This window comes from Chelon labrosus, assembly GCF_963514085.1.
Source record: "Chelon labrosus genome assembly, chromosome: 6".
Lineage (NCBI taxonomy): Eukaryota > Metazoa > Chordata > Actinopteri > Mugiliformes > Mugilidae > Chelon > Chelon labrosus.
In genome coordinates, this window is record NC_140342.1 from 26,492,972 (window position 1) to 26,517,457 (window position 24,486).

At 41.5% G+C, this 24,486-nt stretch overlaps 1 protein-coding gene across 1 annotated transcript; it reads right to left on the reverse strand.

Annotated features, from left to right (window-relative positions):
- Positions 1-18,012: 18,012 nt before the first annotated feature.
- Positions 18,013-20,251, reverse strand: LOC311488924 (uncharacterized protein; the record flags this gene model as incomplete). Its single annotated transcript, XM_084545792.1, has 1 exon — positions 18,013-20,251. The coding sequence occupies one exon, from the start codon at positions 20,249-20,251 to the stop codon at positions 19,133-19,135; it is 1,119 nt and encodes a 372-aa protein (XP_084401918.1). The 3' UTR covers positions 18,013-19,132.
- Between the last annotated feature and the right edge of the window lie 4,235 nt (positions 20,252-24,486).

The window sequence follows — 24,486 nt, forward strand, 5'->3', positions numbered from 1 at the left end:
CTCCATTCAACTGAATAAACTACAAAGATATTTAATGATTTAAATTCATTCATTCATTCATCTTCTATACCAGCTTATTCCTGTTAAGGGTCTCGGGGGTCTGCTGGAGCCTATCCCAGCTCTCATCGGGCGAGAGGTGGGGGTACACCCTGGACAGGTTGCCAGTCCATCACAGGGCTAACACATAGAGACAGACAACCATTCACACTCACACCTACGGCCAATTTAGAATCACCAATTAACCTAAGGAGCATGTCTTTGGACGGTGGGAGGAAGCTGGAGAACCCACGCAGACACAGGGAGAACACAGAAAGGCCAGCCGCCCCATGGATTCGAACCGGTGACCTTCTTGCTGTGAGGCATCAGTGCTAACCACCTCTCCACTGTGCCGCCCATAATTTAAATTATAAACTTTATTGTGTTTTGTAAATATTCTCTCATTTTGAATTGGATGCCTGCAACACGTTCCATAGAAGCTGGGACAGGGTCATGTTCACCACTGTGGTCTTGTAACAATAAGCATTTAGGAACTGATGACACTGACTGTTGTCACATATTTTCAATGGAGGACAGGTCTGGACTGCAGGCAGGCTGGTCTAGTACCCGCCTCTTTATTACTAAGGCTCTCTGTTGGAACATGTGCAGAATATTTGTTTTATTTATTTATTTGTTTATTTGGTGAGGACAGTGCAAATTAATGAACAATTGGTACAAATACATGATGTTGTGTAGATATTCTGGATATTGTTCTGTTCTGTTCTGCTCTAGTAGTTTAAAATACAGAGGGACACAGATTGATGATTGATTGATGATTGGAGGATGGAAGCAAAGTTGTCATCACTGATGAAAAACCAGTCCCACCCCCTCCATGGTGCTGTAATAGCACCTTCAGGTCCTTCCTTCCTTCCTGCCGGTGTGAGGCTGTTCAACCAAGCCTGCTCCCAGTAGACCACATATGTTGAACTACTGTTGTATGTAATAGATATTTTTTATATTTATTTTTTATTTAATGTTTATTTTTCCATAAAATGTATGCTGCTGCAGTACTGTAAATTTCACCACTGTGCGATAAAATGAAAAGATAAACTGATCTTAACTTAGCAAACATTCATTGAATACATTTAAGGTGCACTTCTTGCCACAGCGTTTTACCTAAAGTCCTGCAACGCTCCATCCATCCATCCATCCATCCATCCATCCATCCATCCGTGCCTTCAGCTGTAAGATATGTGGGGTTACATCATGCATTGCAAAGTGCTGTCTACTGTCATCACATACACAGTATATATCAGTATTTACTGTATATTGCCTTTCTCAAACTCTCTATCTGTCCTGAGGATGTCTTCTTACTGTCCACAGAGTCCCTCTGATCCAGATCTGTCCTCAGCCTTGTTCACCATCAGTCCTCTGCTGTCTTCTGTCCACCCTGGTTATTCCAGACTCTTGGACAGTCTCTAACTCAATGCTGATTGCTGACGTGAACTTATTTATTCTATTTATTTTACCCATTCATTTTCAGTAGACAGTATAAGGTGCTCTCTCTTCTCAAGTTTAACAGAAGAATGGACTGAAAAAAATCTATCAGGAACCTGAACAACTTCTAGGAGAAACCAAACAGAACACGTATGTTTTGAGTCTGGATTTGAAAAGAGGGAAAGAGTCAATGTTACAGATGTCTGGTGGGAGACGATTTATATTGTGCAAGTGGAAATATGCAGACCAGGTAACGTTTTTGATGTGAGAATGAAAAGATAAAGAGCTGTCAAGGATGACACCCAGACTCTTAACCTAGGTGGAGGGGGAAACTAAGGAACTGTCGACTGTGAGGGAAAAACTGTCAGCTTTGGAAAGTGTGGATTTGGTTCCCATGAGGAGGAGTTTAGTTTTATCACTGTTTAGTTTTAGAAACTTTGAGGTGAACCAGGATTTTATTTCAGATAAACAAGTGGCGCTCTCCCTGTCCTTTCAGTTTAGCATGCTGAGCGTGGGAACTGGTGAGGGGAAACGATGAGGGAACAGGTGACAGAAAGATGAGGAGAAACCCAATGGATGTCAGCTCCAGGAAACATTGATGCTAGTTAGTGGGAACAACCAGGTCTTCTAGGAGCCCACAAGGAGAAAGTCCAAGATGTGTGTCCTGGTCCTGTCCTTGACAATTAAACACAAACTTCTTTTAGTTACTTCTCGTATTGAAAAGTATCCACATGGTAAAACAAGCGCATTCTGAATTCATTTAGCTTTAGCTTAGCTTCACAGCATTAACACACATTAGCAACGTTCAGTAACGTTAGGCTACAACATTACAACAGATGATCAGTTTCTCATTCAGATCAGACATGTTCCTGACTAGTTCTCTCTCCATGGAAAGCATGACCAGCATTCAGACCTTCCTGACTCACTGAGTTTTGGGGAAATGTCTTGATCGATAGCTAACTGTCTGCTCCAGAGACTGAATAAAAAGATCAAAGGAGATACCAGTTCAAGGCCTTCTGGAACACATTCAGATTGTATTACATCATCTACAGTTCACTGTGGTTGAATGTGACAAATATTTTCTTTGTCCTGGGAAGTTGCCTGATCACCGAAAAAGCCTCTGCTGGTCATCCTCAGGGGAACATGAATCTCTGAACCAGTTTAAATGACAATGCATCCAACAGTTGAGACGGAAGAATATATATATACACAGGTATGATAGTAAGGTGCAATAGTGTCCATTAACATGAATAACATGGAGTTGTCTGTTACATAAAGGTGAGTTGTTGTACAGCTGGACTGAAAATGGTATGAATGAAGTCCTATAGCGTTCACTGTGGGAGTGGAGCTGGATCAGTCTGTGGGAGGATGAGCTCTGCTGCCTCTCTATTGTCTGGTGTTACGACCCCGTGCTTCAGGGGATGAGGGGAGTAACAAAAGATAATGTTCCCAGGATTGATCACGGAAAGATAAGACAAAGAGACAGTTGTATGGGCCAACAAAAATAAGGCGTTTATTAGAAAAGGACAAAATCAGGGTGAATCCAAAGCAGCTGACCTGCAAAAGGAACTGCACAGTTAAACAAACTGAAAACGCTGGCCTTCCACAGGAACCAGGACGATTGAATAAACTCAAAACACTATGCTAACACCTTTGCAACCAGGACGGATGAACAAACCAAAACACAATGCTAACAGTTTAGCACGCACCACACACACCTTTCCACTGAAAGGTAATCAAAAGACAGGAACAGCCAAAACAGGAACAATCTCACCACCGAGGCAATGCCACACTGTGTCCCCAACCAGAGTGTGTCCCAACCGACCAGAGCGCTGTTCTCTTCTCCTTTTAAACTCTGGCCACTGATTAGGGGATTGGAAACTACTGTGAGCTGGGGGAGTGGCAAGCATCCACCTAGAGAGAGAGAGAGAACAGCACCGCAGCAACACACACACACACAATTTAAAGAAATCGGCCCACAGGCCGTAACAATCACTAAGAACATCGTTCTACAGATGTGTGGTGGAGAGCGTCCTGTGCTTCTGCATGACTGTGTGGCACGGCAGCTGAGAAGAAGGCTATGGAGAGGGAGGTGAAAGCTGCACAGAAGACTGTGTGACGCAGTCCATCCATCACCACGGACATTTACACGTCCAGATGCAGGAAAAAAGGCCACCTCCATCATGAAAGACCCCACCCACCTCACACACACGTTAGTCCTTCACTCCCTGCGGCGGAACATTAAGAGCAGAACCACCAGACTCAGAAACAGCTCCCCCCCCCACACACACACACACACAAACACACACACACACACACACAGACACACACACACACACACACACACACCCACACACACACGCACACACACACACACACACACACACCCACACACCCCTACCACCACCACCACACACACAAACACACATCACCCCCCTCCCTCCCCTGACAACCACCCACTTATTCAAGTGTTTGTACTTTTTTTACTGTCTAGATTTTCTATATTTATTTATTTATTACTGAGCATTCTATCTTGATGTTTTGTACTTTTACTTAATTAGCTAAATTTATTCTACTTTTCTACTTTTTACTGTCTCTGCTATTAGCCTGCACGGGGACAAGAGGAACACATTTTGTTGCACCTCATGTACCAACATGAAAACAAATATGAAAATGAAAATAAAAACTTGATCTGAACATTAGAGAAACACATCATGGAGCTGAAATATGATCCTACTTCCTCATTTGGACTCCTTCACCTCAGCTGACTCTCTCAACGGCACACAGGTTTTTGTATTAGTCTTTTTCACTATGTGCCTATGGAAGTGGCAACTACCTCATGTTTGTCTCTGGAACTAAACTGTATGTAACAGGTAAGAAGAAACATTTCTTTTCCTTCAGTTGTTTTATTGTAGAAGCTGAAAATGTGTTTAAAGTCAGTTTGTGCTGCTTCAGCCTTTCCATGTTAGTTTTTTCCTCATCAGTAGAGAATTCATCCTGCAGCCATTGTTCCATAAGAAAAGCTCAATCATTTCTGAAAACATGTTGAAATCTGACTGAACAACTAAAAAGACAAAAAGACAAAAACACAAAGTGAATGTGATATTAGAAGAAATAGAATTGACTCAAACAATGTTTTATTACTATCATCAGCATAAAGTATTTAAACATTTGAACATGACTGACACAAACTTCTATATTAATGTGTTTTATTAGTGATTAAAGTCTGTGCTCTTAAATGTGGAATATTCAATACATATTGGAATCAGTGAAATGACAAACATACAACTGAAAAACACAATTCAGGGATTTGGAAACGACTTAATTTAATGTAATTTAATTTAATTTAATTTAAATTAATTTTAAGTTAATTTAATTTAATTTAATTTAATTTAAAATAGTACATAGATAATATATATATATATTTCTTTTGAAAGGAATAGTTGCTTATTTAAATTCAGGCTGCTCTTCATTAACTTGCACATTTGTGAGCGCACCATTAATGCTGAACCGTATGTAGAGGTTTTGGAGCAACAAATGCTGCTATCCAGATGATGTCTTATTCTGGAAGGCCTTTCTTAAAATAAAACAAAATAAAATAAAATAAAATAAAATAAAGGAACAGCTAAAATCTTATATTAAATCAGACTGTAAAATATTTCACGTTCTAAACTACAGCAGCTGTGAGGTCATAAAAGACGACGTGATGAAACATAGTCGACATGTTTCTGTCCCAACTTCTTTGAAACGTGTTGTTGGATTCAAATTCAACACCAGCAAATAATGTCTTTTGATGAAGATAAAATAAGATAGTCCTTTATTTATCCCACCGTGGCGAAATTTGCAGCGAAGAAACTGAAATACAATAGAAATCCTACTTACATATGTATGTATGTATATTGCACATGAAAGAATAAATGATATGCAAACATAAGTTCTTCCAAATATATTAAGGATATTCCAGTTTGTGTTGTGATTGTCCAGCGTGTGTTTGGTCTACTAGGAGCAGGCTTGATTATACAACTGATGATTGATCAACCACTGGATCTGTTCTGATTGATTTTATATAGCATCAGTTATTTTGGAAACAGAAATTTACATGAAGATATATTATAATGTATACTGAATATGTACACCTATCAGCCGTAACATTATGACCGGTGAAGTGGTTAGACGACTGGGTCAGAGCATCTCCAGAACTGCAGCTCTTGTGGGGTTTTCCTGGTCTGCAGTGATCAGTATCTATCAAAAGTGGTCCAAGGAAGGAGAAGAACCAGAGACAGGGTGGTCATGGGCAGCAAAGGATCATTGACCCTTGTGCTCCCATCCAACAGACGAGCTACTGCAGCTCAGACTGCTGAAAAGGTTAATGCTGGTTGAACTTTGTTCTGTATTGATGAGTAGTTTAGTGATCAGAGTCCATGTAGTTTCCAGGATCAGACTGAATGCAGAGCAGTGCTGGAAGCTGCTGTTGACTGTGTGAATGTGTGTGTGCTGTCAAACTTCAGATGAGGAGGTAGTGAAGCCTGTGGTGAGCGTGTACCCAGCAGCATCCAGAGCCCACCTGGAGGGGAAGAGCTCCCTGCTGTGTCTGGCCTCATCCATGTTTCCTCCTCTGGTCCAGTTCTCCTGGAAAAGACAGAAGAAGAACGGCCCTCTGGAGGAGCTGACCCCTGCTCAGGGAGAGCAGCTGGAGCTCAGAGAGTCGGAAAGCAGCGCCTCCATCAGGCTGGTGGATGGAGATGATCTGGACAAGTATAAATATCACTGCTCCGTCAAGCACGGGGGGGGGACAGCGGAGATCACAGTGGAGGACACAGTGAAGGCCACAGTAGAGCCCCAACCGCAACAAGGTAATGAAGGCTTGGTGACTGTGTTCAGCAGTGATTCCGCTTCATGTGGAGACGCTGTCAAAGAGAGCAGAGGAGCAGAGGACTGACATTTCTCACTGCAGCTCCAAACATTTGACTCCTTTTCTGTTTCAGAGGTTCCAGCTCCAGCAGCCTCCTGTCCTCCAGAGAGAGAGCCAGCAGACCTCCCAGCTCTGCAGCAAGATCACTGTAAGATCACCTGCTGCCTCTCTGCATGGACAGCTCCAATGTCCAATGAGGACACTAGAACAACTTTACAGGATTAATCTTACACTTCCACTAATTCATATCTGTCTGTCTGTCTGTCTGTCTGTCTGTGTCCTTCCAGTCTCAGTGCAGGGTGAAGCTGCTCTGTCTGCTGTACACAGTGCTGATAGTGAAGAGTCTGGTGTACTGCTGTGGACTCTCTCTGCTGATGAGCCTCAGAAACAAGGGACCGTCCACCAACTTCACACATGCTGACTGACTGTTTTCTGCTGCTCTTTTCTCTCCATCAGATCTCATCAGTTCATCTCATTCATCAATTTGATCAGTATTCACAAATGTTGTTGTAATGTGCTTCTTTATAATCTGTATCTTTTCATTCACGTCTTGATTGTCATCCTGGAAATAGAAACGCATATATTCACATGGAAATCTGCTCTTATGACGTCTTCATTCTCTAGTAGTCTAGTTTATTTCCATTTTCAACTGTGACTTGTATAATAATCATCATCAGTTTCCAGCAGGCTGTTTCTTAAGCTCTTGTGTTTCTTTCTAATAAATGCAGACTCCACCAGGCTGCTCTTTTCTTTCACTGGAACACACTCAATAAACACAAGAAACCGACACAGTCCCAGAGTCTGGCTTTGATAAACTGCTTTTTATGTGTCTTAACAAAACAAGTCAAATACTTTAGCTCGTATATTAGGAACTGTTGGACGTCAGTAAATAAAGTTGAAGCTTAAGCAGCTTCCAGTTCCTGGATGTGACATCTATGAACCCTGTGAATGAAGCACAGACTGCTGCACTGATAAAAAATGAAGCTGGAATAGAATTTCCATGAGAAATGTGGGTCAGTGTGGTTAATGAGGTGAACTCATGGTGGATTAGAACTGATTGGGACGTTCAGACTTTTTTTGTCAACTATAACTCAGTGAAATAATGAGACTTGAGGTGAACCAACATGGACACCTGCTTCAGAACAACAGCATGACTTGTTTATCTCATGGGTTTGTGTCTCTGTCTCAGATGAAGAACACAGGTGCTTCCTGGAAAGGTTCTTTAACCGCAGCTGGTCGTTGAAACTGTCATTGTGTCATTAAAGTGAAAAGCCACAGCTAACGGTGTGGAGGCTGCAGAGCACAAACCCACAAAGACCGTCTGGTGCAGGAAGGAAGTCTGATTGGCTGTCAGCAGTTTGTTTTCTGTCCTAAAAACCACTGAGAACAGATTCATATGTGCTGCTGAACACACTCATCACCTCCCCTCCCTTTCTCTTGTTTTCTGTAAACCTTTTTTCCTCTGAGCCCTCCACCCACACGGAGTTGAACTGAGTCCGATCACCCACCTGAAGCTCATGTCCTTGTAACATGTTCAGGGTATTTAGAGGTTTGGATGATTCAAGATGCACTTTACACTTTGAAATAAACAATAAGAACATGAATTAAATGTTATTTTATTGATCAGTCACCTCTGTGATTAATGACTGATTAGGATTTATCCACTAACAGGTCCAGTTAGAGGACCATGAACTTTCAGTGTTCAGCTCTCAAACAGTTGAATTTCCACTGACACACTGACCTGCTGCTAATGAAAATATTTCATGACTGTTAATTAAACACATCCTTCATTTGATCAACATTCAAACTTCAGCACTGACTCATCAAACCGCTGGATGATAGTTTTTAACAGTCGTAGCTTCAAATCAGCTCTGCTCTTTGTTCATCTGTGTAAACAACAGTGTCGTCAGCGTAGAGTTTGACTTCCACACTGACACATTCATATTAGAGAACTAATACACAAACTAAATGATCTGAAGACACAGAACTGAACCTGGTGGAACAACCACAAACACTAGATGTTCATTTTGATTTAAAATGTCTTAGGAACAATCATCAAATTACTTTGGGGTGTCAACATAATGAATCTTTAGACAAGAAGAAAAACAAAACACCATTATTATTTTATAGTTGTTGTATTTTAATAGAACTGAATAAATGGATGAACACACTGCATTGTATTTCTATAATAAAAAGAAAAAGAAAGCAAACACATGTTGTATTAAATGTTGAAACATCTACAAGGAAGTTAATTCTTTAACTGGCGTAATATTTAGAAGTTACAATTAAGAGATTTGATAAAGAAACTCTGATAAATCTATCTGACTCTACATTACAACCAAAGCATCATGACTAACATTTGTGAATACTGATCAAAGTGATGAATGAGATGAACTGCTGAGATCTGATGGAGAGAAAAGAGCAGCAGAAAACAGTCAGTCAGCATGTGTTGAGTTGGTGGACGGTCCCTTGTTTCTGAGGCTCATCAGCAGAGAGAGTCCACAGCAGTACACCAGACTCTTCACTATCAGCACTGTGTACAGCAGACAGAGCAGCTTCACCCTGCACTGAGACTGGAAGGACACTGACAGACAGACAGACAGACAGACAGACAGACAGACAGATATGAATTAGTGGAAGTGTCAGATTAATCCTGTAAAGTTGTTCTAGTGTCCTCATTGGACATTGGAGCTGTCCATGCAGAGAGGCAGCAGGTGATCTTACAGTGATCTTGCTGCAGAGCTGGGAGGTCTGCTGGCTCTCTCTCTGGAGGACTGGAGGCTGCTGGAGCTGGAACCTCTGAAACAGAAAAGGAGTCAAATGTTTGGAGCTGCAGTGAGAAATGTCAGTCCTCTGCTCCTCTGCTCTCTTTGACAGCGTCTCCACATGAAGCTGAATCACTGCTGAACACAGTCACCAAGCCTTCATTACCTGGTTGGCTTTGGGGCTCTACTGTGGCCTTCACTGTATCCTCCACTGTGACCTCCACTGTGCCCCCCTCGTGCTTGACGTGGCAACGATATATATAGTTGTTCGGATCATCTCCAGCAACCAGCCTGATGGAGGCACTGCGTCCCGACTCTCTGATCTCCAGCTGCTCTCCCTGAGCAGGGGTCAGCTCCTCCAGAGGGCCGTTCTTCTTCTGTCTTTTCCAGGAGAACTGGACCAGAGGAGGAAACATGGATGAGGCCACACACAGCAGGGAGCTCTTCCCCTCCAGGTGGGCTCCGGATGCTGCTGGATACACGCTCACCACAGGCTTCACTACCTCCTCATCTGAAGTTTGACAGCACAAACACATTCACACAGTCAACAGCAGCTTCCAGCACTGCTCTGCATTCAGTCTGATCCTGGAAACTACATGGACTCTGATCACTAAACTACTCATCAATACAGAACAAAGTTCAACCAGCATTAACCTTTTCAGCAGTCTGAGCTACAGTAGCTCGTCTGTTGGATGGGACCACAAGGGTCAATGATCCTTTGCTGCCCATGACCACCCTGTCTCTGGTTCTTCTCCTTCCTTGGACCACTTTTGATAGATACTGATCACTGCAGACCAGGAAAACCCCACAAAAGCTGCTGTTCAAGAGATGCTCTGACCCAGTCGTCTAACCACTTCACCGGTCATAATGTTATGGCTGATTGGTGTTCACTTTCAGTATACATTATAATATATCTTCATGTACATTTCTGTTTCCAAAATAACTGATGCTATATAAAATCAATCAGAACAGATCCAGTGGTTGATCAATCATCAGTTGTATAATCAAGCCTGCTCCCAGTTGACCAAACACATGCTGGACAATCACAACACAAACTGGAATATCCTTAATATATTTGGAAGAACTTATGTTTGCATATCATTTATTCTTTCATGTGCAATATACATACATACATACGTAAGTAGGATTTCTATTGTATTTCAGTTTCTATTCTTTGTATTTATTTAATGTTTTATTACTTCTTTATTTATTACGTTTTTTTCTTTTTCTATGAATCCATTATCAATTAAAGACACATTTACCCTCAGATAAATAATAACTGACAGCCATTAGATCTGACAAGGTTCTAACTTTCAGAAATGATCCAATACAATCGATAGACACTTCAAAACAATCTGAAATAGTTGAACATCAAATATCATCTTGTTTTCAACAACACATGTCACAGAATTACTGAGATGATCAAATCCTAAATGTTTGGAACGTCACTAATATTTACAGAAATAAAGAAGAACTTTAGTTGTTCAGTCAGATTTCAACATGTTTTCAGAAATGATTGAGCTTTTCTTATGGAACAATGGCTGCAGGATGAATTCTCTACTAATGAGGAAAAAACTAACATGGAAAGGCTGAAGCAGCACAAACTGACTTTAAACACATTTTCAGCTTCTACAATAAAACAACTGAATTAAAAGAAATGTTTCTTCTTACCTGTTACATACAGTTTAGTTCCAGAGCCAACGATGGGGTAGATGTTGCCGCTGCCACACAGTGAAAAAGACTAATACAATAACCTGTGTGCCGTTGAGAGAGTCAGCTGAGGTGAACGAGTCCAAATGAGGAAGTAGGATCATATTTCAGCTCCATGATGTGTTTCTCTAATGTTCACATCAACATGACTGTCTCTTCTTCTCTTTTCTTTTAGCCACACTAGCAGCATGGCTCTGATGTTAATGTCAGTGGTTGCTCAGTCCACTACTTTAGTCCTCATGGACTGGATCTGGACTAAAGGATGGATAATGGATTGACATCAACCTTTCTAACACATTCTTGGTCCCCATAGGATCAGCTTCATTAACACTAGCTAAATGAACAGAGAATGAGTTTGTTTCACCATGTGGAGACTTTTCAATAGGAGAAGTGACTAAGAGACGTTTGTGTTTAATGGTCAAGGACAGGACCAGGACACACATCTTGGACTTTCTCCTTGTGGGCTCCTAGAAGACCAGGTTACTCCCATTAACTATAGTGTCAATGTTTCCTGAAACATTCCTCAGAGTAGTCACCCTCTGCTTTGTTGACAGCGCTGCAAACCCTTGGACTTCTCTCAATGAGCTTCATGATGTAGTCACCTGAAATGGTTTTCACTTCACAGCTGTGACTTGTCAGGGTTCACTTGTGGAATGTCTTGCCTTCTTAATGGGGTTGGGACCATCAGTCAGGTTGGTACACAGCTGACAGCTCTATTTGACAACTGTTAGAATTCATATTATGGCAAGAACCAATCAGCAGAGTAGAGAGAAACGACAGTCCATCATTACTTTAAGAACGGAAGGTCAGTCAGTCTGGAAAATTACAAAAACTTTGAATGTGTCCCCAACTGCAGCTGCAAAAACCATCAACTGCTACGAAGAAACTGGCTGACATGAGGACCGTCCCAGGAAAGGAAGACCAAGAGTCACCTCTGCTGCTGAGAATAAGTTCATCTGAATCACCAGCCTCAGAAATCACAAGTTAACAGCTCCCCAAACACACCTCCAGGCTGTGTAAGGGCTATTTGATGAAGAAGGAGAGTGATGGAGTGCTGCACCAGATGACCTGGTCTCCACAGTCACCTGTGTCAGTGGAGATGGTTTGGGATGAGACGGACTGCAAAGGAGTTTGCAAGTTCTCCCTGTGTCTACATGGGTTCTCTCCAGGTACTCCAGCTTCCTCCCACCGTCCAAAAACATGCTGGTTAGGTTCATTGGTGATTCTAACATTGGCCGTAGGTGTGAGTGTCTCTCTGTGTTAGCTACATTCTCTGCTACGTCCTGTTTTATTGTGTATCTGTATGATGTTAATGGTTTCTATAGCAGTGGAGTCATAACCATCGTATTAAGACGTGTTTTAATGAGGTTGGAGGTCATTGAAGGTCTAGGTGGTAAATACACGGCCCTCCACTGATGACAACAGTATCAGACAGGGACCCCCCCCCCCCCCCCCCCCCCAGCAGTACAAACTGGGACCAGGAGACCATGGAGGAGCTAACACCCATCTGAGCAGCTTCTCATTCATCAGAAATGACTGAATGGCGTTAAAAGCTCTGGAGAAATCAAAGAACATGCTCCTCACTCTTTAGTGCAGAGTGAATGTGAATGAATGAATGTGTGTTTAAGATTTTATTCTTATATGTCTAGGGGTATATCTATTCTGAAAATATAATTTAGTACCTTTGTTTTATTTCCTGTGTATTTTTAATATTGCATTTAAAGTTCAGTGTTTGTGTCACTTGAGAGGATTTAAAACAGATGCACTTCCAATATATTCTTAGTAGGATTTAGACTGAGTCAATATATTCTACTAAGTGGAGGCACCAACCAGTTCATTTATTTGTGTTATTTCAGTAAAGGTGTTACGACTCCTTAGATGGTCACGTGGAAAGGAGACATAAACACCACAATCAGAAGAAGATGGAGTCAGAGTTGATGTGAGCAAAAAGAAAAAAGTTTTATTGATCAACAGAAAACTACTAAGACAGGAACACAGTCGTGGAGGAGTGTGGGGCGAGGTGGTTGAAACAAATAAACTGAAAAACAGACAATAAAACTGAACCTAATCTGATGCTGGACTCAAAACACAACGCAAACCAAAACATGACTCTCTTATCTCCAACAACGGATCTTAACCAAAAATAATTACAGAGGTGGCACCAACCCTAAAACCTAGTGTTTTTAGACAGAGACATGACAAAGGCAGGCAGAGAGTAGAGCACCAGGATCACTGCAGACACCGTCCTTTTATACAGGAGCCCTGGATGATTGGTCAGCTGTGCTCCACAGGTGCAGCTCAATTAGACTGATGGTACCTGAGAGCAGAGAGAGGAGGGGGAGGGGCAGAAGAACAAGGAGGGAAACATTCATTCATTCATTCATTCATCTTCTGTAACCTCTTATCCTGTGAAGGGTCATGGGGGGCTGGGGTCTATCCCATCTGTCATTGGTCTAGAGGTAGGGTCCACCCTAGACAGGTCTCCAGTCTATCACAGGGCTAACACAGAGAGACACTCACACCTACGGTCAATTTAGAATCACCAATGAACCTAACCAGCATGTCTTTGGACGGTGGGAGGAAGCTGGAGAACCTGGAGAGAACCCACACAGACACATGGAGAACATGCAAAATACATGCAGAAAGGAACCAGTTGACCTGGACAAGAACCCAGAACCTGAGGCATCAGTGTGATTTGCTCATTTTAAATATATGGCTTTAGAAACCTAAAAACTATCAAATGGGATTGAAGTGATTCTAGACTGTGAGTGTTCTGGAGGATATTTAATTATTCATGTTCAGGAACATTATTTGGACTTTATTCCATCTTGCCCACATATAATTTCGCTACCACCCGTCCTCTTGACTGTGTGATGACATTTTGTGATTTAGTTAGCATGGATGCTAGAAAGAGGAACATGAACTATTGAATGAAGCTTTATTTCTGGGTCTTTTGTTTTTGGGAGGTGTGAGAGTATTTCTACAATTCTAGGTTTAACCATTTGCAGTCTATGAAGGACAAACACAGCAGGGGCCTCTGGACTGGGTGTGGAAGGAGAGGATGAGGAAGAGGAGGAAGATGTGGTTGTTTTATTTGTGTCAGCAATCAGCATTGAGTTAGAGACTGTCCAAGAGTCTGGAATAACCAGGGTGGACAGAAGACAGTAGAGGACTGATGGTGAACGAGGCTGGGGACAGATCTGGATCAGAGGGACTCTGGACAGTAAGAAGACATCCTCAGGACAGATAGAGAGTTTGAGAAAGGTGATAGAAGATGAGAGTGAAAGTGATTTACTGAGTATGTGATGATTGTATTTGATGAACATAAATGTGATGCTGATGGCTACAAAATAAATATGATGCATGGTGGAATGGAGGCCCTACTCTTTCAGGCCAAGAGCACCTAACACCTAAACTCTACCAGAGCCAAGCAGACTCTTCTCCTGCACTGGTCTGCTCTCTCCTGGACTGATTGTTCCCAGCCTGCCTTGAACATTGGAGTCAAACTTTTCTGAGAGGACCTGTACCTTGAAGATCTCTTTGTGTATTTCTGCTCTTTGTTCTTCTCTGTCTTGTTTTCATCTGTTTTCTAACTGTTGAAATATCTGCTAACAACATCAATAAATCTGATGTCAAATAAATAGTGAGAGCAGGAAAGAAGAATCTCCCTCAGCTCAGTATGTTTGGGACTCTGTCTGAGATGGAGGTGAAATATGTGAACCTGGGCTGTGGTTTACTGCTCTCTTCCTGTCACAAACACTGTTTGACATCTGTTCATCTGTTGGTTTTTGTTCAGGCTGCTCGCATCATTTCTCACTGTGGGGATCTCTCTTCGAACAGCCGCAGTAGTAGGTGGCTGAATGATCGACTTTAACTTTCTGTATCTTCAACTCACAAACGTTCTGATTACAGACAGCTGAGAAATCATCTATGTGAGGATGATTGGAACCTGGAGCTATGTCACCACTATTCAGATTAATGGCAGTAATCCATTTGAATGTTTCTGTTTCTTTTTTCTGGTACCAGAATACATAAGGGAAGTCACTACGACACTGGTCAATTCGTCCACATCTGAAGGAGACTGTTTGACCAACTCTCCTGGTCAATGTTAACTGGTCCTGGGTCAGTTCTGCTGCCATGGCAACCAGCGCTGTAGACACACAGACAGATAGATGAAGGTTAGTGAGACAGTGTTTGTTAAAGGTGGAGTTTGTTGGAAACACTCACCTGAACACAGACAGCACAGAGCAGCAGCTGGGAGGAAAAGCATTTTGTGCAGTGGTGTATCCTCTGGTGAACCTGGGGAGAAGTGGAGCTCTGATGCAGCTGAGGCCCAACAAGGACGAGCTGTGAGATCAGACGAGGCCACATGGTTTCGAGCAGGTCCTCAAAGCTCCCATCAGCCCCTGCAGCCCACAGATGAGACTGCTGCTGCTGATTGACAGCTCAGATGAAGCTGCTGTGTGCTTTCATGGTCTTGATTTGAATCTGACAGCAGATATTCAGATCTAATCATTCTTTCAGATAAGTTGAAATAAAGTTTTTATTTCTGACACAATGTACGGCAAAAACAAGCCACTCGCCTTAAGCATAAAAATATCCAATCTGGACATTAAACAGATGGAAGGAGACATCTCCCTCTGCCTGGGACGACCATCTAACTGACACTTGAGTTTACAACAGGATTTGGAGAGGACCACTTTACCACCACCTTTGTTCGTTAACCTAAAGGTTGTGCAGGAGCCACAGGACAAGGAGAAGATAAGACAACCAGACTGTGTTTTAATGGTGAGAACTGAAAGAACATGGCTAACAAAACAACTCTTCCAGAGACTGTAGTACCATGTAGAGAAACTGACAATGTATCAGTGACTTTACTGCATGTCAGACTGTGTGAGGTTGGTTTATGAAATCTGGTTTTGACCAGTGTCAGACTGCACATTCAATTTGAGGCTGGTAAACTGTGCAGTGGATATGTGGTGAATCTTCCAGAAGCAAAGAACTAAACTTTTACAGGATATGAAAATGAAGTACTCTGGATGACCTATGAAGTTCTTTGTGGTGTATCATCATTAGTACTGAAAACACTGCTCCCTGTCAACTGGAGTCTTCTCTTTGTTTCTGAGCTTCTATCATTTGATGTTTCTATGTGTTTTTGATTTCATCAAATTTTTCTACTTTCCAACTTTAGAGGTGACACAGACCAAGAGGAGTTATTCTAAGAGTTGATTTTATAGTTCTCTGTGTCACCAGAGTTTTAAATATAAAAGTTTTGAGTCCACAGTTGGGAAGTAAGTTGTTCACAGAAGTTATTTGAAATACGGATGTTTACTGCCATCTCGTGGCCAAAGTTTGGAACTGCGGTACTGCATTTTAAATAACTTGAAACGAGCGGTTTTTATGTGATTACAATAACTTAACAACTGTCCAAATCAACATGAATAAATTGGTATTATTGTCATTATTAAAAATGAACATTGTTGTTTAAATCGCAACACTTAGTGCAGTTTTAATGACAGTTTACTTCATGTTGAGTTGACATTTAACAGGACATTATAAAGTCTATAGACTGTATAAAGTAGATATACAGTCAGTGGTTAGAGGAGAGAGTAGAAAATGAACTTCCGGTAAAAAATAAAAAGTAACTGCACAGACAAATATTTCATAAATACAATAGAACGAAGATATTTCAATGCATCGCTGCCACGCCAGAAAAAAACGGATCATTGTCAGTGAAAGTGAGTCCTGTGTTTAAAAGCCATATTCATTTACCTGTCTGATTCTAGGTGTGTTGAGTTCATCTTAATTATTTTCAACCCACAGTCCTAATTATACTGCTTGTGTTAGATCACTCAGTATGCTGTCTACCAGAGAGGGAGTCAACACATTTAAATGAACAGAAAGTCAATGATGTTTCTAAGGCTGCAGGTTTGGTTGATGAGGATGTTCTCACTCAGGTCTGTTTGTGTGGATCGTCCTTTCAGCCTCTTGATGGTCACAGTGGTCGTGGGCGGGTGTCATGAAGGTGCCAGGAGTTCTGGGTCTTCTGAGCTTGAAGTCCAGACTGTGAAGGAGGACGTGAAGGGAGTGGACAATTTAATGTGCTACTGTTGTAATAAAAAAGGGCCATATTGTGGCAGGTTGGCCTGTTACTGAAAAAGCCACATGGAAAACCAGTAGCTTTGGTCAACAAACCTGTGGCGTCTGAAGAGTTGTCCACTGACTTGGCTCCGTTTGTTATGGATGGTGTTTTCTCGTTGGTTGGTAACTACCATAAAATCCCAGTGAAGATCTTTCATTTTGGAGGGAGTTTGACCCTTTGATAATGGATCTACTGTAAGATCTGGTTTGGCATGAAAGATATTGGTGTGCTGTTGCATTAAGTCTTTGTCCAGAAGTTTCCAGCAGTTCCAGCAGCTTGTGCTGTTACTTGATCTGCACGTAAACTGGACCAGGAGGAAGTTGATGTGAGTGACAGCTTCGTTCTTTTCTGATTCTAGTGTTGGTCACTTGTGTTCTTCAGAAGTTGCAGAGGATGTCACGAGTTCAAAGACGGTAGTAGAGAGGGTTCAGAGGAGCTGTCCAGTGCTGAAGTGAGGGACTGTGGTTTGTCAGTGGACATTTTGAACAATCTCTCAGGTTGCTTGGCTCATCTTTCTGATCTATAGTGTTCTGATCTGGTAGAGTTCATTGAGTCTAGTAAATCCTTGTTTGCTGATACTCCTTCCCAGACTCATTTGCTAACACACGATATAAACGTGGGTGAGTCCTGAGGAAGCTTCCTTTGTGACTCAAGTCATTTTTCCATCAATTGTGTACAGATAGATTATTTCACTTCTTCTTTACTATATCTTAATACCATATATTCAGTTGACTGTGCCTTTAAACAGCTTAAACATTTCCAGAAAATTATGTCAAGGCTTTAGAAGCTTCTGATTAGCTGACATAATTTGAGCGTAGATCTAGTAACAGCACAAGCTGCTGGAACTGCTGGAAACTTCCAGTCAAGCTCATTTGGAGACTGTCTAATGGGAATCAGTGTCACACAATAAAGCTAAGTGTCATTCCCCGTTAGAAAGTCAGTCCCCTCAATGGAAAACTGTGGGTTGAAAATAACTAAGATGAACACAACACACCTGGTAATGAATACATTTTAATGCTTTAAATACCATCAATGGTGAAACTGTTAGAATTGATAACAGTGAAACGGATGTATTTCACTATTTTATTCACAGAATAAAAGCACTTCTATGTCATAGTAAAAGATATACATACATATGAATCACTACCACGCCAGAAAAGGGAAAATCGATCAGTATTCATGTTAAAACGTATTAACTCACTTTCACTAACACTGATCTGTTATTTGTTTCTTTTGTTTTTTTCTAGCATGGCAGTGATGCACTGAAATGCCCTCGTTATATTGTATTTATGACTGTATATCTACTTTATATTAGTTATTATAATCACATAAACACCACTCAATTCAAGCCATTTAAAATGCAGTACCGCAGTTCCAGACGTTGGCCACGAGATGGCAGTAAACATCCGTATTTCAAATAACTTCAGTGAACAACTTACTTCACAACTGTGGACTCAAAACATTTATATTTAAAACTCTGGTGACACAGAGAACTATAAAATCAACTCTTAGAATAACTCCTCTTGGTCTGTGTCACCTCTAAAGTAGGAAAGTAGAAAAATTTGATGAAATCAAAAACACATAGAAACATCAAATGATAGAAGCTCAGAAAGAAAGACTCCAGTTGACAGGGAGCAGTGTTTTCAGTACTAATGATGATACACCACAAAGAACTTCATAGATCATCCAGAGCACTTCATTTTCATATGGAAGAGTTGTTGTGTTAGCCATGTTCTTTCAGTTCTCACCATTAAAACACAGTCTGGTTGTCTTATCTTCTCCTTGTCCTGTGGCTCCTGCACAACCTTTAGGTTAACGAACAAAGGTGGTCGTAAAGTGGTCCTCTCCAAATCCTGTTGTAAACTCAAGTGTCAGTTAGATGGTCGTCCCAGGCAGAGGGAGATGTCTCCTTCCATCTGTTTAATGTCCAGATTGGATATTTTTATGCTTAAAATGAGCAGCTTGTTTTTGCAGAATGTGTCTGGGGGAAAAAAAAAATATATATATATATATATATCTTGTTTTAACTCATCTGAATTAGAGCAGATGTCTGCTACAACGTTTACTCCCTACTAATTCTGACGTGTTTTTCAAGCTCAGCTTCCCAGAGATTTTTTTCCCACAGATGTTTCAGGACAACAGTTTCTCACCTGTGTGAGTCCTCGTGTGATAAGTTAAATGAGTGCTTTGAGTGAAGGTTTTACCACATGTGTCACAACGATATGGCTTCTCACCTGTGTGAGTCCTCATGTGCTTATTCAAAGAACCACTTTGATTGAAACGTTTCCCACATGCTTTGCAAGGGTATGGCTTCTCACCTGTGTGAGTCCTCATGTGCTTCGTTAAATTACTACTTTCAGTGAAGGTTTTACCACATGTGTCACAACCGTACGGCTTCTCACCTGTGTGAGTCCTCATGTGTTTAATCAAATTAATATTTTGACTGAAACATTTCCCACATGTCTTGCAAGAGAACAGCTTCTCGCCTGGGTGGGTTTCCATATGATGTCTAACTGATGACCAGTTAATAAATCTTTTCCCACATAATTTACAAAGGTAGAGTCTCTCACCTGCGTGAGTCTTCAAGTGTCTGGTTAATTTACTACGTTGCCTGAAGACTTTACCACATGTTGGACAAGAATGCATACTCTCACCTGTGTGAACCCTGGTGTGTAAAATCAAACCATTCCTCTGCGTGAAACTTTTACCACACGTGTTGCAATGATAAGGTGTCTCACCAGTGTGGATTCTGTAATGTCTGTTCATTATAGACATGTTCTTAAAGGTTTTTCCACAGACGTCACATGTTACAGACTTTCTACCTGTGTCAGTATCACACTGACTCTCTGACATGGGAGAGTTGTCTACATTGTTACTGTGTGTTGTGTCTCTGTGACGTCTCTTCTTTGGATTCAGCTCTGCATTTCTAGTTGATCCTGAGTCTACATGTTTGCTTCCTTCCTGATCTGGGCTCTCAGCTACAGGAGGGTTGTTAGAGAGGAGCTGGTCACTGTTTGGTTCTGGTTCACTGTGCTCACTTTCCTCATCAGTAGGAGTCTCCATCAAGGAATCAGTCTCCTGCTTCAGAACAAGATGTTCTCCCTGCTGACTGCTGCAGAGTTCCTCCTGTTCTTCTTTCATCTGTGGAGGTTCTGGTTCCTCCTGGTCCTCTTTCATCTGTGGAGGTTCTGGTTCCTCCTGTTCCTCTTTCATCTGTGGAGGTTCTGGTTCCTCCCAGTCCTCCTTCATCTGTGGAGGTTCTGGTTCCTCCTGGTCCAGACTGGAGTTCCTCTCCTGGTTCCAGAGCTGCTGGTCACTGAGAACCTCCTCCTCCGTACAGACATGTTGCTGTGGGAGGTCTGGAGGGACAAAGAGACACAACATAAAGGTTACTAATGTGATGACAGGAAAACACATCTGAGCAAATATGTTCTAGTTTAAATCCATGTAGCGTTAGCTGTGCTAGTTAGCCTCTTAGCATGTTATCAGTCTTGTAGCTGAGTGTCTTTCCTCTGTGTCTTCTCCATACTGTGTGTTTCCATTCATTAGTTAGTTCATTTAGACCATTCTAGTTCTACTCACCTATTCTGTGTAACTTTATCTCGGGTTTCCAGGTGATATCCAGCAGTCTGCGCTGACGATCGATCTCTTCCTCGTACTGGACGACAGTTCTTTCAAAGAGTCTGAATATTTCTTCAGCAGCAGCAGTTAGTCGCTCGATGATCAACTCTCTCAAACTCTCAGCTGAAGACATTGTTACTTCAACAGCTCTAATATTTATCTGGGACACGACGACACGACACAACCGTCTTCCAGCTCAGTCCACAAACACAAAAACACAACAACACTACTAACGGAGTTTAAAAAACAAACCACTTCCGCCTGGTGTAACACTATAAAGGTCCGGCAGAGGAGGACAGTTAACATTTTGTTCCGCTACATTTTTAAATCTCACTTCGGATCATATCATCAATTACCTACAGGAATATTAACTCTAAAGTCCATGAAGACAAAACAAAAATCAACTAAATGATTTAACTTAAGGTATATATATATATATATATATATATATATATATTTTTTTTTTTTTTTAATTGATGACTAAATGTATTCACTGTTTAAAGTTTAAAGTTGACCACTTCTGTGTCTACTGTAGTAAATCCAAATTTAATCCTGAAACCAGTTTAAACCAGTTTATTTTCTGCTGATTCAGTAGTTAACTGCTGCCCTGAAATACCTCCACCTGGAACATAACATATGGAAGAGAAATACCTTCGGAAATGCTCAAAATACATGAATCTTTTAGTTGAAGTTTAATTTTTAGGAGCTTTTTATGTCTGAATCTGTAAATTATTGAAAAAATGGTCTGCACACTGTGTATGCTCCAAGTGCAATTTATTTATTTTAAACAGGCCTGTTTAAAATAAATAAATTGCACTTGGAGCATACACAGTGTGCAGACCATTTTTTCAATATATATCCTTTTTGTCTAGCACCTGAACTGTTTTATTTGGATGTGCGCACCCGGATCCACTTTTGAATCTGTAAATTAACCATTGACTAAAAAGCTGTTAGATACATTTTGACAATGGACAATATATATCATTTACCAGCGACCTGCCAGTGTTTTCTGTGCGTTTAGAGTTTTTAGAGTCACATGAAGTTTTTCCAGCACAGTAATAAAAGTCCACAAGTATTATCAGCTCCATGTAGTCACCTGCCTCTGTTCCTCATGTCTGAATGTGACATGATGAGATTTTTGATCCTGATCAACCAAAGCTTCAGCAGCATTTTACTGATGGAGCCACTTTCAACTCTTTATCTACAGTTTGATAGTTAAGTCCAGTAGTTCCCAGTCTAGCGATCAGCTCCATCTGAAGTGTCAGCACATAAATGGGAGGGGTGGTGAGATGATTGATGGAAGAGGAAAGAGAAAAAATCAAGCTGTGATACACAGAGTGGGCTGCAGCTTATTGTCTCTTCCACATGCCTCCTGCTCTCCTCCACTTTGCAGCTGAAGAGAAATTCACCTCCAGCGAGCCGTCTGGATGCCTTTGTACTTCCAGGGACTCACCACAGGATGACGCTGCTTCTCTTTGCTTCTTCATTTCAGCCTCAGGCAGCAACAAAATGATCAGAGCTGATCAGGTCTGGATTTATCAAACATGTCAGAGCAGGAAATCTCTTCTAACTGACCAAAATCTCTCAGAGTCACTGAGCTTTGATTCTACTTTTAGGAGTTGAAGTCAAACATTTGATCTTCTGATTTCACTTGTCAACTTCCTCCTGTATGTCCTGAGAGATATTAAAGCTGCACAGTAATATTACATATTACACAGTAAAGCTGCTCTGTCAAGGATTTTTAATGCTTTCATCTCTTTAAATGTCAAATAGTTAGAGTTCAATCAGAGTTGAGGAGCTGTGTGGATTTGTAGTTTTGTATTTTCATCTCAGCTCTTCAACAACAGATAACAGTCTGTGTTACTAAATTCACCACCAACCTGAATGTGTTTATGGGAACATGAATGTTTTTTAGTCTTTCTGCATCATGTGACCCAGATTTTTTTCATCTGCTGTCAGATTGAAATCAAGACCATGAAAGCACACAGCAGCTTCATCTGAGCTGTCAATCAGCAGCAGCAGTCTCATCTGTGGGCTGCAGGGGCTGATGGGAGCTTTGAGGACCTGCTAGAAACCACGTGGCCTCGTCTGATCTCACAGCTCGTCCTTGTTGGGCCTCAGCTGCATCAGAGCTCCACTTCTCCCCAGGTTCACCAGAGGATACACCACTGCACAAAATGCTTTTCCTCCCAGCTGCTGCTCTGTGCTGTCTGTGTTCAGGTGAGTGTTTCCAACAAACTCCACCTTTAACAAACACTGTCTCACTAACCTTCATCTATCTGTCTGTGTCTCTACAGCGCTGGTTGCCATGGCAGCAGAGCTGACCCAGGACCAGTTAACACTGACCAGGAGAGTTGGTAAAACAGTCTCCTTCAGATGTGGAACTGAACAGTGTGATTACAATTTTGTACTCTGGTACCAGAAGAAAGAAACAGAAACATTCAGAGTGATTCTTGAAATTGATAAAAGTAATGGTGAAATAGATTCAGATTACGGTCATCCTCAGAAAGATGATTTCTCAGCTGTGTATAATCAGAACGGCTGGGAGTTGAAGATAAAGAAAGTTAAAGTCGATCATTCAGCCACCTACTACTGCTCCTGTGACAAGGATGATCCCCACAGTTGGAAATGATGCGAGCAGCCTGAACAAAAACCAACAGATGAACAGATGTCAAACAGTGTTTGTGACAGGAAGAGAGCAGTAAACCACAGCCCAGGTTCACATATTTCACCTCCATCTCAGACAGAGTCCCAAACATACTGAGCTGAGGGAGATTCTTCTTTCCTGCTCTCACTATTAGATATATAAATAAGACATGACTCTGTTAGCCAGGAAGTGAGGTGTGAGTCCACTCCTGTCATCTTGTCCTTCAGTAACAGGGGCTGGATTGTGTTGAATGAGCTGGAGAATTCAAACAACATCATCCTAACAGCAGCATTCCCCATTCCCCTATCCTCTATTGTTGGGGAATCAGAGCACAGTTCTGGTAAACAGGAACACAGTAAAACCAAGAAGAACCCTGATATGATCAGAAAAATAAATTGAACCAAACCAGATTTACACATTGCAGCACTGTTACCAGAACCTCATGATCCAAACTAATCCACCCAAAACAAAATCTGACTAATATGTAGCTTTGACTGTTTCATGAACCAGAGTCTGTTGTTGTGTCAGAGATGGAAAAAAATACAGATGGAATGAAATAAATGATCAGGAACCTGAACAAGTTGTAGGAGAAACCAAACAGAAAGTCAGAATGTTGTTAGTTTAGCAGATATTTGGTCATAAATCAAAGTATCAGACAAATTCAAATGTTGATCTGATGATGGAGCTAGTCAGACAATCATCAGTGTAAAATATTGACTCTGCACTAAAGCAAAAAATAAAACAAATGTCCATTCAAATAAAACGGTGCAGGCCTGAGTCGATGCTTGTGAGCGTTGGATTCCGAAACTTTGTGACCACTTCACTGATCAAACAGCAAAATAAAATGATGCAGTTGTTTAGTCCTCACACTCTCCCTGTCCATTCAGTTTAGCATGCTGAGCGTGGGAACTGGTGAGGGGAAACGATGAGGGAACAGGTGACAGAAAGATGAGGAGAAACCGAATGGATGTCAGCACCTGGAAACATTGACGCCACGGACGTAATTTGAGGGTGAGGGGGACACAGGGGACATGGCCCCTGCAGTTTTTCAAAAGGCCGTTTTGCTCCCCTGCACTTCCTACCGTCCAAAAACAATGTTCCGCTATAGTAAACAGAGAAACGTCTGCTCAAGCTGAAGCCTGTTTCTCTTAGTTTAGACCCGCCCACAAGCTCCTCGATTGGCTCTGCCCTTTCCTGTGTGATTGGCCGTCCCCGC